Source organism: Sciurus vulgaris (assembly GCF_902686455.1).
Source record: "Sciurus vulgaris genome assembly, chromosome: 18".
NCBI lineage: Eukaryota > Metazoa > Chordata > Mammalia > Rodentia > Sciuridae > Sciurus > Sciurus vulgaris.
The window spans coordinates 28,419,731-28,434,761 of NC_136479.1; the positions used below are offsets into that span (position 1 = coordinate 28,419,731).

At 50.9% G+C, this 15,031-nt stretch overlaps 1 protein-coding gene across 4 annotated transcripts in view; it reads left to right on the forward strand.

Annotated features, from left to right (window-relative positions):
- RADIL (Rap associating with DIL domain) overlaps positions 1-15,031 on the forward strand; it is a 57,258-nt gene that overhangs the window by 17,399 nt on the left and 24,828 nt on the right. For 3 of the 4 annotated variants that reach the window (XM_079121066.1, XM_079121068.1, XM_079121067.1), the window contains exons 3-4: positions 13,550-13,797; positions 13,983-14,609. In XM_079121066.1, coding sequence (XP_078977192.1) covers positions 13,550-13,797; positions 13,983-14,609 — 875 coding nt within the window. Of the gene's footprint in view, positions 1-11,239; positions 12,508-13,549; positions 13,798-13,982; positions 14,610-15,031 lie in introns of those variants that run through there. The other variant, XM_079121069.1, reaches the window with a different exon arrangement.

Sequence of the window (15,031 nt, forward strand, 5' to 3'; positions counted from 1 at the left end):
ACATTGGCAGAAAATTAGTTTATTAAGTGTTTCATGTAACCATACCTGTTTTACCAAGCTGGAAACTTGGGACTATTTAATTCTAGTTTTTATTACCTGAATTATCAGACTATTTTTTTCATGTGCTATATGTAGAGTCTCATGAATGGAGTTTGCTTTGTTATGTAGTATCTGTACTCCTTGTATTTTCAAGCACTATTTTGAAAACAGATAATGTATTTCTCCATTACAAACACAATAAAAATAAGTGGCAAACAAACAAAGTGAAACTAAAATACTGGACAATAATGTTTAAATCTGATGATAAGAATTCAGATGTTCTTACATTATTCTGAAGGAGGGTAGAGACACTGATGAATTTTTCAACTTTACTAAACCTAAAATGCATGGTATTATGTTGGGGAAATGAAAGTGTTAAAGTTTCAGCTCTTTCAATAATTTAAAAATAGAGTTAAAACAATAAAAATGAATGCAAAAGCTGGGCATGGTGTTGCACACCTGTAATCCCAGTGGCTTGGGAGGCTGGGGCAAGAGGATCACAGGTTCAAAGCCAACCCCAGCAATTTAGTGAGGCCCTAAGCAACTTGGTGAGACCCTGTCTCAAAAAAGTGATAATAAAAATAAAAAAATAAAAAGGACTGGGGATGTGGCTCTGTGGTTGAGCACCCCTGGGCTCAATCCCTGGTACCTCCCTCACCACAAAGAAAAGTGCAAAACAGAAAGGAGGTAAAACAAAAATAGGGAGAGAAGGAGATAATTATCTAAGGTGGTGGGAATTAAGCCAAATGTATCCATCACTATTATAAGTGTATGAAACTTCTGGAATAAAAGACAGCTTCTCAGAGTCTGTGGAGAAAGTAAGTCAAGCTGTGTGCTATTTTGTTTATGAGAGACATCCAAAATGTAAGGCATGAAAAAAAAAAGATAAGCTAATGAAAAGAAGCTGGTACTGTAATAACATCCAAACATTTCAAAAACAATTACTAGGGACAAGAGGGTCACTGCATTAATGATAGAAGAAAGAGTGCACCAGGAAAATGGGACCATCTGTGACGTCTTTGCACCTGATAAGTTGGCTTCAACAAAATAACAGCAGAGATTAATGGCTATTGCCAAATGTGTCATCATCACAGAAAATTTAAAAACAGCTCTAATTAATATTGAGCTGACAAAAAGTAGAAGGGAAACAGTTTATGAACACAATCTAGTGTGGAGGTGGTGATCTTTTTCTATAAAGGACCAGATAGTAAATATTTTTGGTTTGGTGAGGCCATAAGGTCTCTTGTCACAATCACTTAACTCTGCTTTGTAGAACGAAAGCAGATGCAGACAATACATTAGCAGATGGCCAGGGCTGGATCTGTCACCCATCTCCTGCCCCCACCATGGTTTGTTTGCTACCAGTGATTTCCAGGGCATTTATTATAGAACTCTCCACCCCAAAACTGGAAAATGCATATAATTCTAGAGTAAGTATTGGGCACGTATAAAATTTAACCTCGTGCTAGGTCAGAAAGAAATAACATTTCAAAGTATCTGACTCCTAAATATGTTCAGCGAATTCAATATCATAAGCTAAGAATCAGTAACATGACATAAAGAATTTCCTAAGGAAGACTCAGAAAAGCTTCAACCATATGGGAAGAGATTGATAACAAAAGATACTCTTCATCAAATAATGAATAGCAAAAAACGGGAAGCTGACATATTTGGCCTTGATCTGGGAGAAGAGTTTGTAATACATAAAACTGACAAATGATTAGTGTCCAGGATATATTAAAGATGGCAAGAAAAAATGTATTTAAAAAGATAAAAAAAATAGTTAAAAATGGGCAAAAGAAACACATAGGCATTTCATAAAAAAGGAACTAGGAATGATCAGTAAATAAGAAAAGATCCCACTCTGGTAAGAAATAAAATATGAATCGAGACCAGGAAAAAGGTTTTGTTTTTAATTTTGAGACAGGTTTCATTAAATTGCAGAGGCTGACCTTGATCTTGGGATCTTCTTGCCTTAGCCTCTCCTGTCGCTGGGATTACAGGTGTGTACCACCATGTCAAGCTTAGGAAAAAACTTTTTCACAAAAAATGAAAAAGGTTACAGTATCTGGGCTGATAAGGATGAGGAGCAGTGGGGACTCCAGCACAGTGCCAAGGACATTTGGACCCCTTTGGGAGCAGTTGGTCCTGTCTGTCAGGTTGATGCACCCACACCCTGGAGTTCCAGTTTTACTCGCAGTCTCCCTGTCATGCTGTGGGGCACGGATGTGCTTCATCTCTCTGGTCCCCTTAACCCTTGGGATGGCCAGAGTCTGTGGGCTCAGAGATGCGTCTGGGACTTCACACAGCATTTGTTGCCTCCAGTGTGCCACATAAATGCCACGATTTCTATATTCACCGTGGTGCCAGAGAAGTTGGGTAGGGCTTTCCAAGAGGCTCTGTCCCACCGGTGACCAGGAAGTGAGTAGAGTATTGGTAGCGTTTTGTAATAGCTTAAAACTCCAAACAACCCACATATCCACCGGGTGGAATGGCTAGAGAGTGGTGCATTCATGCAGTAAGTACCATAAAGCTGTGAAAGTAAACCACAGTTATACGTCTACATCGACACGTCTCATCATGCTGAGGAAAAGACAAATTGCTGTGAAATACATAAAGTGTTGTGTAATTTGTATAAGATTTTAAAACAAGCAAAGTCAAGCAATATAATTTGAGTTTGCAGAAATGCATGGCGTAACTATAAATTGGAAACAAGGGACTGTTAAACAAAGAATCCAGAAAGTGACCCTCCAAGGTAGGTTGAGAGATGGAAGAACATACAGACTGGAATGGTCCATTATTTTTAGGTTGAGTGGTGTTACGAAGGTATTAATTGTATTATTAGTTTAAGTTATAAATGCTTTCATATACATGGACTATTATATACATAGAAAATTAATACCAAAGTGATACCGTAAAGCAATCTTTATGAAATTAGGGATTGTATTTGGCCAGGATTTGGCTTGAAACCAGTATAGTTTTATTTTCTTTCACATAACAGCTGATAAGTCCAGGGCTGGCTTTCCCGGTCACCAGCAACCCAAGTTGCTTCCTTTTTTGTTTGCCGGCCCCGTTTTGTTCTCAGGGTCACACGAGCTGCAGAATAACTGAGGAGCACGCTCCCCACAGGAGCATCCCTCATGTTGCTCCTTCCCTACCTGCAAGGGACCCTGGAAAATGCAGTTCCTGTTGACTGGGCCCGACTCACAGGTAGCCTGGGGATCATGCTATGAGGAAGGAGAGAGTGGAGACTAAAAGTGGTGACAGCCTTCTCATTCCTAACACACAGCCTCCCAGACGGCCTCCAGTGTCTTCAAGTCTGCCAGGGCTTGCTTCGACTTCCTGTCTGCTTTTAAAAGGCTCACATTTAGGTATGGCTCACCTGGATGAGCTCCCTTTTGATGACCCTGAAGTGATCCACTCAGTAAACTTATATGCACAAGAATCTCTTTTGCTATATAACAAAACATAACCAGGGAATGACATTTCCACAGGTCCCATTCACACTTGGGAAGGCAAGGGCCATTGGGAGTCGTCTTAGAATCCTGGCTGCCACACTCCACCCTTGGGCACCCAGTGATTCATGTCTGCATTCACTTGTAAAATGCACCCACCCCATCTCAAGTTCCTCCAGTCTCATCCTGTTATCAATTCAAGTCCAAAATCTCAATATCTCGTTAATCTAATCAGGCAGAACGAGGCCTGTTTGGGTAGTTTCTGTCTGTGGACCCATAAACTCAAGGGACACACTCCTGATCTTCATGGGAACAGGCCTGGGATGGTGGCGACAGACATTCTGGTTCAGAAGCAGGGAGTTAGAAGATCAAAGAATCACTGGTCCAAAGCAGTTTTGAAATCCAACCCAGCAAACTCCAGCCTGAGTGCCTCAGTTAGGTTGCAAGACCCAGGAAGAGCCTCTGCCTTCCCTCCGAGCTCTTGGTGCCACCTTTTGGGCCTCCAGCTCCACCCTAAGCCATCTGTCCTTCTTCATGAAAGGGCGCGTGTATTTATCAGCCCACGTCCTGTCAATATGCTTCTGTTTCCCTTTTTGCACCTTCCAGTGCTTGCCCTCAGTGTTCCCGCTGGAAGGATTTTCCCAAGAACTTTGTGGGTCACATGAGGATTTCACAGGAGTTCAGCCATTAGACCAAAGCCACGTGCACAGATGTGAGATAATCCCATCTCTATTTTTAGCTTCTGCAGTGAAAGGACAGTGCTCCTAAACTCCCTCAAGGTCCTCTGGCGCTATTGAGAAAATCTGTGTGAAGCACCCTAATCTTGCAGGCAGCTCCTGTGCGGCTGAGCGCTCTGACCTTTCCACCTTGGGCAGCCACACACCCGACTCTTCATCTGTGCCACTCTTGGCAGCCATTTCTGACCTTTAGCATCTTGTCCTCTGGGAAGGTCGACCATTCCAGAGTCATCTGGTCATGGCTGCCTTTCGCTTGACAGCTCTTTTCAGTTGATCGTCCTCTCACTTCTCACTGTGAGCAGCAGAAGAAACCAGGCTGCACCTCCACCTCCTGCTCAGAAACCTCAGCTGCAGCCCCTGCACACTTCACCTTCCACACGGCTGCAGAACAGTGCTTTTTCCTTCTTCCTCCCCTCCCTCTCTCAGTCTTCCTCTTTCTCTTTCACTGCTGGGGATGGAACCCGGTGCCTCGTGCATGCTGAGCTGCACCCCAGCCCCAGCACCCCTGCCTTGAGCACTCCACCCTGATGTGACAAGGACCCTCCTTCCTCCAGTTTCCATGAACAGGCGCCTCACTGCCTTCTGAATCCACTGGCCACAGCGTTCATCTCGATTTCTGCTGCTTGCTTTCTGTCGGACTCTTCTCACCTTCTCCCAGTCCTGTCAGCAACATCTGCTCCCCGTGGCCTCTCCCAGGCAATCTGGGCTTTTCTTTCCCACTCCCCAGACTTCTAGCCTCTGCCACAGACCCCCTATTTCCCTGTACTAAAACCAGCATTTGTTTTCTTCTGGTTAAGCTAGCAACTTGAAACAACACGTTTTTATTTTCTCACAGTTTCTCCGGCCAGGAGTCTGGGCACAGGATAGTGGGTTCCTCTGCTTGAGCTCATGTGGTTCCTTTCTGAGGCCTGGAGGACTCTTTCCAGCTCACAGGTTGTTGGCAGAACTCACTTCCTCAGGGCCATAGATTAAAGTCCCTGTCGTTCTTCTTTCTGCCTGTTTTGCTGGCTGCTGGCCAACAACCACCCCCAGCTCCCAGTGTTTGCTGGAGAGCTTCTGGCATCAGATTCCTCTCACCCTTGGGATCTGTGTGACTTCTTTTCTGTGACCAGCTGTAGAGATCTCTCAACACAGAAGGAGCAAATATGGTCAGGTTCAGCCCATGGGGTGATCTCCATGTCTTAAAGTCCGCTGATTGGTAACAATGATTTATCTGTCTAATCTCTTCTGCCATGGGACATAATCCCTGAGTGATCCCAGAAGCCAAAGACCCTGGGCCATCTTAGAATTCCATCCAGAACAGTGGCCTTCCATATCTCTGCTAAGCAACGTTGTCCTGCACAGGATCAGGTAGAACCATACACACTCATGCGTGTGCCATTTTCTTTTTGCCCAGTCGTAACCCTAGTTTCTGTGTCTTACTTTTCTTACCCTCTTTGGAATTCTCTGCACATCATCTCTTGTAGCTCCAATTCATTCTTAATAGTTGTGGGATATTCCGTGATGTGGGTGGAGTTCTATGTGTCTTTGGGGTCATCTGAACAGCTTCATAACCCATATTCCTATGTATTCTGTAGTCTACCAAATGAAAGGGTCAGTAAAATCACCCCTCTGTGCTTATCACTAACGTGTTAAATACTGTAATTTCTCAAGACTTTCATTTTTGCACTTACAGAAAGAACTCTAGCAAATCTAAAGATCCATTTGCACATGGGTTTTCACCTTGCATTTGTGTTGTACTGTTTTAGTCAGCTTTTCACTGCTGTGACTAAAGGACCAACCAGAGCAACTGTAGAGGAAGAAGGGTTTATTGGAGGGCTCACAGTTTCAGAGGTCTCAGTCCATAGAAGGCGGCTCCATTCCTTGGGGCTCGAGGTGGGGCAAAACGTCAGGCAGAAGAGTGTGGAGGAGGGAAGCAGCTCACGCGGTGATTAGAAAGCAGAGAGACTCCACTCTCCAGATGCAAAATATATACCCCAAAGCCACGCCCCGGTTCCCACCTCCTCCAGCCACACCCCACCACTTCAGTTACCACTTGAGATTAATCCACCCTTGGGTTAAAACTCACAACCCAGTCAATTCTCCTCTGAACCTTCCTGCCCGTGCCTCACACGTGAGCTTTTGGGGGACCCCTCACATCCAAACCATAAGGTGCTTATACAGAAAGGTGTGTGTGATGACACAAAGGTGGAGCCCACCTTCTCAGGGCAGAGCTGTCAGTGTCACACTGTACACAGTGCCAGGCTCTGCGTCCCTGAGCCTGTTGGTGACAGCGCTTCTTACCAGGCTACGCTCCTGCTCTCCTGGTGGCTCTCCAAGCCCCTGGGTTGTTCTGCAAGCTTGCAGACAACATGCAGTGTTGCATGTGGCACCCTGACCCCAGGAGCGGTGGCCACCTCCCACATGACAGCTCTCATGAAGATGGAGGTGACTTTAGAGTGTGAGAAGGGGCTCCCCGGCTGATGAAATGAGTTCACAAGCGCGCACGTCCATGTGCTTTGGCTGGGCTGGAAGCACATGCTTCTGGAAAGCTTTCTTTTTGCCAGAGTTATATATGTGCACAGCGAAAGCAGCATTCGCTCCCTGCTAATCAAAGCAGAGGCAAAGCCACAGTTTCTGCCCGCCCTTCCTTTTTCCCAGTTTTGCTGTCCCTAGAGGCCACTGCGTTCAGCTGTGAACTGCTCTTTTTGGCATTTAATTCTATAGTTTTAAATGACCAACTTATCCCACTAGTTCTTGAGTTTTGAAACTTCAGACATGACCTAGTGACTTCCTACCACGAAAAATGAGAATTTGGTCCTCCCCCTCCCCCGCCGCATCCCCACAACACCCTCCCTGTTCCTATGGCCTTCTCCCTGCAGCGTAGTTTGTTTGGTTGGATTAAAAGCCAGGACTTGCTTTTTTATGACCATGTGTAGCTCCACACAGCCGAGGGTTGTTCACGCAAAGACTGCTTCTCCTTGCTGCGCTGGTTTTCTTTGTGATGAATGACTGTCCTCCTTTTTCCTGGAACCTGCCACTCTTCATGCTCTCTGCGCATGGACTCTGGGAGATGCTCAGCAATTTTGGCTATTTTACCAGTTTCGGCTTCATAGAGCTTTCTTCCTTGTATCAGTCTGAGACTTTATGACTTAAGGAAATGTCATCCACTATGTTTTTTAAACTTCTATTTCAAGAGATAATTCAGGGGCCTGGAGATGCAGGGCAGAGGTAGGGCCCTGGCCTAGCACGTGCGAGGCCCCGGGTTCAGTTCTAGCACTACAGATATACCTATATATGATTCATGTGCCATCAGAGTCGCCTATTTTAGTGTACAGTTCAGATAATTTTTATTAAAAAAAAAATAAAATAAAATCCCTTGAGGGCTAGGCGTGATGGTGGGTGCTGACCCCGGGTTCCCTCCCAGCTCTGTGAGGAAAAGACCCCTGAGCCCACTGCAGTTCCAGGCAACCCCTAACCAGCTCTGGGGCTATAAGTGTATTTTTCCTGGACTTTTCAAATAAATGGAATCATTTGTGTGTGTGTGTGTGTGTGTGTGTGTGTGTGTGTGTGTGTGTGTGAGAGAGAGAGAGAGAGAGAGAGAGACAGAGATTGAGAGCTCTGACTTTTTTCACTCAGTATACTGTTTTGGAGCAGTCATCGTGTGTAAAAGGTGTTGGCATTTGATTCCTTTTTATTGCTGAGTTGTTCCCTCTCATGTCCCTAACGTTTCGTTCGTCCATCCTCCAGGTGATGGACGTTTGGGTTAGTTCCACTTTTTGACCGTCGTGGATAATGCTGCTGTGAGCATCTGTGCACGAGCTTTTGTGTGGACACGTATTATTTTTATTTCTTCTGGGCATATAGCTAGGAGTGCGATTACTGGAGCCTAAGGTAAATTGAGGTTTAATATGTCAATAAACTGACAAATGTTCCCAAATGACTCCACTAGTCTACATTTCTACCAGTAATGTAGGCGGCTACCAGCTTCTTTATGCCCTGGCTGTTGTTTACCTTTTGAGGGTTTTTGCTTGTTTTATTCTAACCCAGGGCCTTGAGCATGGGAGGCAGGCACAACAGCACCAGGCCACCCAGCCCTGTTGGGAGCCTTCTTATTGCAACGGTGGCCGGGAGTGGAAGCGCTCTCTTAATGTGGCTTTCGTTTGCAGATGACTAATGATGTTGAACATCCTTTGATGTTCTTGCCGGCCGTTTTGCACATCTTCTTTGGAGAAATGTTTATCCAAATCCTTCTCCATCTCTAAATGTGGCAATCTGAATTCTTATTACACTATTGAATTATAAAGGTTCTTATATATATATTCCAGATGCAAGTCTCTTATCAGATTTATGACTTTGAAATTTTCCCCAGTCTTTGGCTGTTATTTTGGTTTCTGCAGTACTGAGGATGCAGCCCCAGACACTACTGCTGAGCCACATCCATCCCCAGCCCTTTTTAATTTTGAAGTGTCTCACTGAGTCGCCCAGGCAGGTCTTGGTTGGGATCCTTCTGTTTCGGCCTCCTGGGTCACAGGGATTACAGGTGTGGCCACTGCACCAGGCTTCTATCCTGGCTGGGACCCTCAGACAGTGGTGAATGGAAGTGGTTCCAGGAGGCCACCTTGTCCTGTTCCTAGTTGGGGAGGGGAGATTTCTTTAGACATTTCCTGCAGAGAACTTCCCCACTGGTTGAATTGGCCCTAAAAGGCTAGGTTCCTGTGCTCCCACCAAGCCACCGTGGGTGGGTGAACCGTACCTCCTAGGATGAGGCTGGCAGTGGAGGGGGAGGTTCTTGCCTCTTGCCCGCGTGAGGAGTCTCTTTTGTAGGTGCTGGAGGGTTTTACTCCAGGGGTTGCCTGACTGACAGAGCTCTGTGCCTTCGCTGCCTTAGGAAAGGATATTTCCAGAAAAAGGAGGTTGCCGAGGCGAGTCTGACTTGTGTTTGCAGTGGCTCCTGAGCGTCTATTTTAGCAGGGAATCCCAGCTGTTCCTAGGGATTACCTTAAAAGAGGCTTGTTTCCCCAGTTTGAGCGAAACTCCTGAGCACGGGGACATTGCGCTGCCCACGCCTCCGACCAGTCAGTCACCTGTTGCGAGCCCCTGCCAGCGGGCGGAGAGGCACACGTGTTTCCTTGTTGTGCCTGTAGCTGCAAGCCCGAGTCAGGGAGGGAAGGGAAAACAGGACCAGGACGGAGAACTGCAGGGAGAATTTTTAGAGGAACCCAGTGACGTTCAGGAAGGCTGCTGTGTTTTTCTTTCCAGGGCTGTCTGAGGCCACAGCGGTGCCATCACGGCAGCCCTGGTGACCATTACCAGCTGTTGTCAAAACTGATCTTGCCACCCCTAGTCCACAGAGTCTCTGCTGGCAGAGGGCACATCGGCCACTGTCTTCTGTGGAGGTGACAGGAGGGTGACGGGAAAGAGCCACGGGCCCGCAGTGTCATCTGCTCCTTCATCCAGAGCATCTGTCTGGGAGCCTGGGAGCCAGGATTCCTGCCCCCGAGAGCTGCATCCTGGGCAGTGAGGCAGCGGGCGGGAATGTGCAGGTGCAAAGCCCAGGCCCCCCAGAGCGCCGTCTCCACCACAGCCACTCTCCCTGTCTGTCCTCCCCAGCCTGTGTCAGAGGCGTGTCCTCCCAGGTGGCCTGTTTGCGCAGCTGTGTTTCCTCTAGGTCGCCTGCAGAGTTTCAGAGCTGTCCTGGGTGCATTGTGTCCTCAGAATTTTGGAAAGTGTTCATTTTGCTTCTGGGTCTGGGGCGCCATGTGTTGGGGGTGAGCAGGTCCCCAAGTGTATCCTCAGAAGGTCCCCAAGTGTGATCTCAGGGTGGGACACAGCAGCCCCTAGGTCCTAGCTGCCCTCGTCCTTCATCCCATGCCAGGTGGTTTTCTGGTTCGTTGCCGCAGAGTAGACACACACGGGCCCATCGGCAGCCCACATCGGCCTGTTTTCTCTCTAGGAACTAACAGGCATTTGTCTAGAGAAGGACCAGAACTCCAGACAAATAAGAAATGTAGGTTTTAGATGAGGCCTTCCGAGCGCCCTGTGGGCTTTCTTCCTGTGAGGAACTGCTGTAGACAGAGCTTGGGGCAGGAGGAGGTCCTGGTGTGGTTCCAGAACCTTTCAGAGAGCTTTTACAAAATGTGGGTTCCTGGGTATCCCCCAGACCTATGGAATCAGCCTCTGACCCACTGATCGTGGTCACAGAAATGCCTGAAGAAAATGAGGACCTTAGGCCCAGAGCTGACGGTAGCTGAACCAGCTGGCAGCGCTCACCTGTGTTGTGGTTGGGGGTGAGCGCCTTGGGTCTGCCTCCTTCTTCAGAAGCAAGGAGTGGCACTTTTATTTAAGAGGAATGGCTTTGCATCTAAGATCATCGTGTTGCCAAAGGCTTGGCGCTCTTGCCCTTGACCTCCCCAAATGAGGTTGTGTCAGACAGTGGTTCCTTGTGCTGCATCTGCCATTGCATTTTCCTCACAACTGCGAAGTCCCTTTTGGCTTTGTAGGGGCCCCAGAGTGACCTTGTTCTTAGCAAAGACCCACATATGTTAGACCCCAAAATAAGACAGCTGCTTAAATTGCAAATTCCCGATCTCCTTCCTCAGACTCATAACTGGGGCCTGAGAACCTTGCAGCCCCGGGCAGTGTCTGTCCAGCAATGGCATTGACTCGTGAGCATACACTTGGGAGGGATGCTGTCCCCTGCCCCTCTGTCACCCTCAGCCTAGGAGCCATGTGGGGAGGTCTGTAGTCATGGCTTGGGCAGCACCGTGCAATGCTAAGGCTCACAGGGGACACAGCACTGTGACCATAGCTCTTTCCAAGTCCTCCTGGACCCCAAGACCTGGACCCACCTCCTGGGAGTGTGGACATGTTAGAGTCACATGCAAGCAAGAGGCCTTTAGGACCTCTGTGACAGTTACTCTAAAAAAGCTTTTTAAAATAAAAGCTTAGAGAATTGGTTACACTGAACTGCACCTGGGTACCTGCCTCTCTGAGCAGACAGGCAAAAACTTTTATCAGATTTGTTTAGTTTTAAAAAATAAAATAAGCATGATATTCATAAAGTTACTGTGCCCCTTCTTATCATTGCGTGTTGTGCCGTCTCAGGCACGGGAGCCTCCACCCATGGGCCCAGCCCTGTCCTGAGCTCCCTGTGGTCTTTTCTGTCTTCAAAGACGGTGGTGTGTACACTTCTGCACAAGTCACAGCCACGCTCGGTGGCATCCAGGCACTTTTAGACCCGTCAAGCAGCCGTGTTGGACCATGCTCTTTGCCAGGTCTTACCTGGCGGTCTGCAGCCCACCACCGGGGGTTCAGGGAAGGGCCCTCTGTGTGAGCTGGTGCGTCTCTCAGCGGGCAGTGCTGTGGGGCTCTCCCTATGCAGGGTTCAGCCTGTATGTATATGTGTGCAAACGAGTGTGCCCAAGTGTCCTCCTGGCTGCCCCGTGGCAGGGGAAGGGGGAGGCAGTCAGACTTCCGTCCACTTGGCTGCCCCACAGTGACCGCGCACACTGCTGCCACGGAGGACAGAAACTGGTGTTGATGGTAGCCCTCCTGCCTTCAGGCACTCATGCGCCCTGGGCCTGGTGGAGTCACAGCTGCTGCTGCCTGGAGCCTTGACCAACCAGAATCAAGGACACAGGCCTGGGCAGCACTAGTTCCCGCGTGCAGGAGGGATAGACCGCAGGTGGATCAGAGAGCCCAGCTCTGGGAAGGGACACCCAAGAGGGGAGTGCCAGTCCCCACCTGGAAGAGCAGGGTCCAGTCAGCCGTGTGCCTTCTGCATGGGACAGCAGTCCTGGGGGACTCCTGGAACATCCTGTGTGTAGATCCATCAGGGCTGGGGCCCTCTGGGAGACCCCGGGAGGCCAGGAGGAGAGGCCCTGCTTCTCGGCTTGCTGCTCCACACTCCAAGACTGCTCAGGAGCACCCTCTCCTGCAGCCCGGCGCTAGACTGGGAACAACTCAGTGGCTGGAGCTTCATTTTGAACTGCTTTGTTCTTTTTTCAGATGTGGCCCCAGGGTTATGCAGTGAGGCCCGGCTATGGGTCTGCTGCTGTCCTTGCAGCCAGTGTGGCAGGTGCTACAGGCTGGGGCTCCGACCCCACCTGCTGGGCACCTGCGCTGCTCCCTGCCCCGCTGGGCTGACTCTGCAGCAGGCAGGAGCAGGGGTGCAGCGGGTGGAGCAGCCTCAGCACTGCGGCTAGCCGGCCTCCCTGCAGCCCCGGCCCCCCGCGGGCTGCAGATGCGCAGGCGGCCTTCTGGAAGGAAGGACAGGGCTCGGCCGCCAGCTCCTGGTAAGGCGCACACCGGGCTGCTCTACTCGCTCTCGGTCCTGCAAGCCTCCCTCTGGCTTTTGTGTGGTTTTGTTTGGAATGGCTGCAGAAAAGGATGCCACAGATGGGGACAAGGCTGTAGGGGACTCAGCAGAGGCTTGGGGAGGAAAGCTCTGGGGAATGTCGAGGGGTCTCAGGTCTCCTGGGCTCACTCCATCCTGCTCGCCAGCTTTCCCAGCAGCAGCAGTGCAGAGAGCGCTTCCTGTATTTGTGAGCATGAGATTTTAAAGGTCTTTTACGGGATGTGTGTGATTTCCAGGCTGTGTGTACATGTCTGTGTGTGTGTGTGTTGTCTGCGTGTGTGTTCATGAGTGTGCATACGCCCGTGTTTAGGTTTGTTTGCCTTTAGGTTGCACCTGTGTGTAGTGCAGCGTGGGTATGTGTGTGAGTGCACACGTGTGCATGCGTGTGTACATGTGAGTGCACATGTGTTTGTGTGTGCATGTGTGTGTGTTGTGCATATGCCTGCTCTAGCCTGGTGGTGTCCAGGGTGGCCTTGGGAAGGTGGCAGTCATGCCGTTGCAGAAGCCACCCTCAGGGCACTGTGGTGAGTTGACCACTCCCCCTCATCTAGTGAGGGACGATGACCAACTGTGTCTCATCCCAGGGAAGTATAGAATTACAGACCTGGGTCTGGAGGACAGGACAGGTGGGTGAACAGGACAGGGCTCTGGGGTGACATGGTGACCTAAGAGGAGCCGGTGCTTGGTGGGAGGAGCATTTTTTGATGGGCTTGGTGCCAAGGACCACAGTGGAGGTCATGGGTCACTGGGCTTGCATAGGGTGGGTGCTTACTTCCTGACTGCCCTGGGGACATCTTTTCTGGGGGTGCCTCATGATCCTGAGGTGCTGCCTGTCCTTTCAGAGAGCACAGCAAGTGCACAAAGTCCTTGAGCCTCCTGCTAACCTGCTTTGACACAACAGTGACAGGTATCAGGAGTGTCTTAGGAGATTCAAGTGCAGGAGGACCTGGGAGAGTTCACCTGCATGGATTCTATTTCAGGGATAAATGCCCAAGCCCGGAGACTGCAGCGGGTCCGTGCCAAGGGAACCCCGGCCTTGGTCCCAGGGGCTGCCGGGAGCTCCCCTCCACCCCGCCTGCGCCGCACTGTCAGTGAGACCAGTCTGAGCCCGGCCACCACCCTGCCTGACGCTGCCCCAGGGCCAGAGGAGCCCAGCCAGGACACCATGCGTGACTCCCTGTACCAGTCGCCACACCTGCTTCTCCTGCAGGGTTACAGCCAGCAGCACGTGAGCAGTCCCTGACACCACGGCCCCAGGGCAGGCCGGGTGGTCAGGGGTGGGCCCCCTAGTGCTGGTGTGGCCGGTGGACAGCAGCCCCAGCCAGAGACTGGGACACCTGTTCTGTCCCTTTCTTGCCCTCTGCTGGCATTGCCAGGTGGTCCCCACGCCTGAGTCAGGTGTCTGTGTTTCAGGACAGCCTGGTGTACGTGCTGAACCGCGAGCGGCACACAGTGGGCCAGCGCACGCCCTCCAGCAAGCCCAGCATCAGCCTGTCGGCCCCCGACATCCTGCCCCTGCACTGCACCCTCCGGCGGTACCAGCCCCCCGATGGACAGGCGCCGGCCCTGCTGCTGGAGCCCATCCCTGGGGCGCCCATCTCGGTCAACTTCAAGGAAGTGGGGCGGAACACTGTGGCCCTGCAGCATGGTGACCTGCTCTCCCTGGGCCTCTACTACCTGCTGCTGTTCAAGGACCCAGCACAGGCCCAGCCGCTGCCTGCGGGGGCCCTGGCCCGGCTCCGGGCTGCGCCACAGAACTGCAGGATGTGTGGCACGGCCCTCAGGGCCGGGGACACCGCCTCCTCCGTGCTGGCTGGTGTGCCTCGGCGGCGGCAGCTGCTCCTGGAGTTCGAGCCCAGCGTGGAGGACGCGCTGCTGCAGAGAGTCATGACGCTGGTGGAGCCGGGGGGCGACGACTACAAGCTGACCCCTGCCTTCCTGCTCTGCCTCTGCATCCAGCACTCGGCCACCCGCTTCGAGCCAGGCACATTTGGACAGCTCCTGCTCAAGATAGCCAAGAGGATCCGTGAGACCGTCTGGGTGAGTGGGCCAGGGCTGGTGGGCCATGCGCAGTCCGCCACTGTGCCTGTGAGGTGGAGGACCGAGTCCTCTCTGGTAGCCCTGTGGCGGTGCCAGGCTGGGCGAAGGGTCGGTCCCAGGCCCACAGCAGCTGCGCCGCATTCCAGGCTTCGGAATGGGTCTGTCTGGTGCAGAGTTGGTGGCTGCTTCCGAGCTTTGTCCCTTCCCGTGGTCCAGCCTGACCTGGTGCCATCACTGCCTGGAAATGAGAAACCCCAGAGCCTGGGCCCTGCAGGCCCAGGGGACCTGGGGAGCTCTCGCGGGCCCTTGCCACAGGCTCGGTGCTGGTGCTTTTCTTGGGCAGGTGAGCTGCCCCCGCCTGAGCTGTCCCCTGGGAGCCCCTTTTCACGTGGTAGTGAGGATGCGGGGACAGTCAGCTTTTG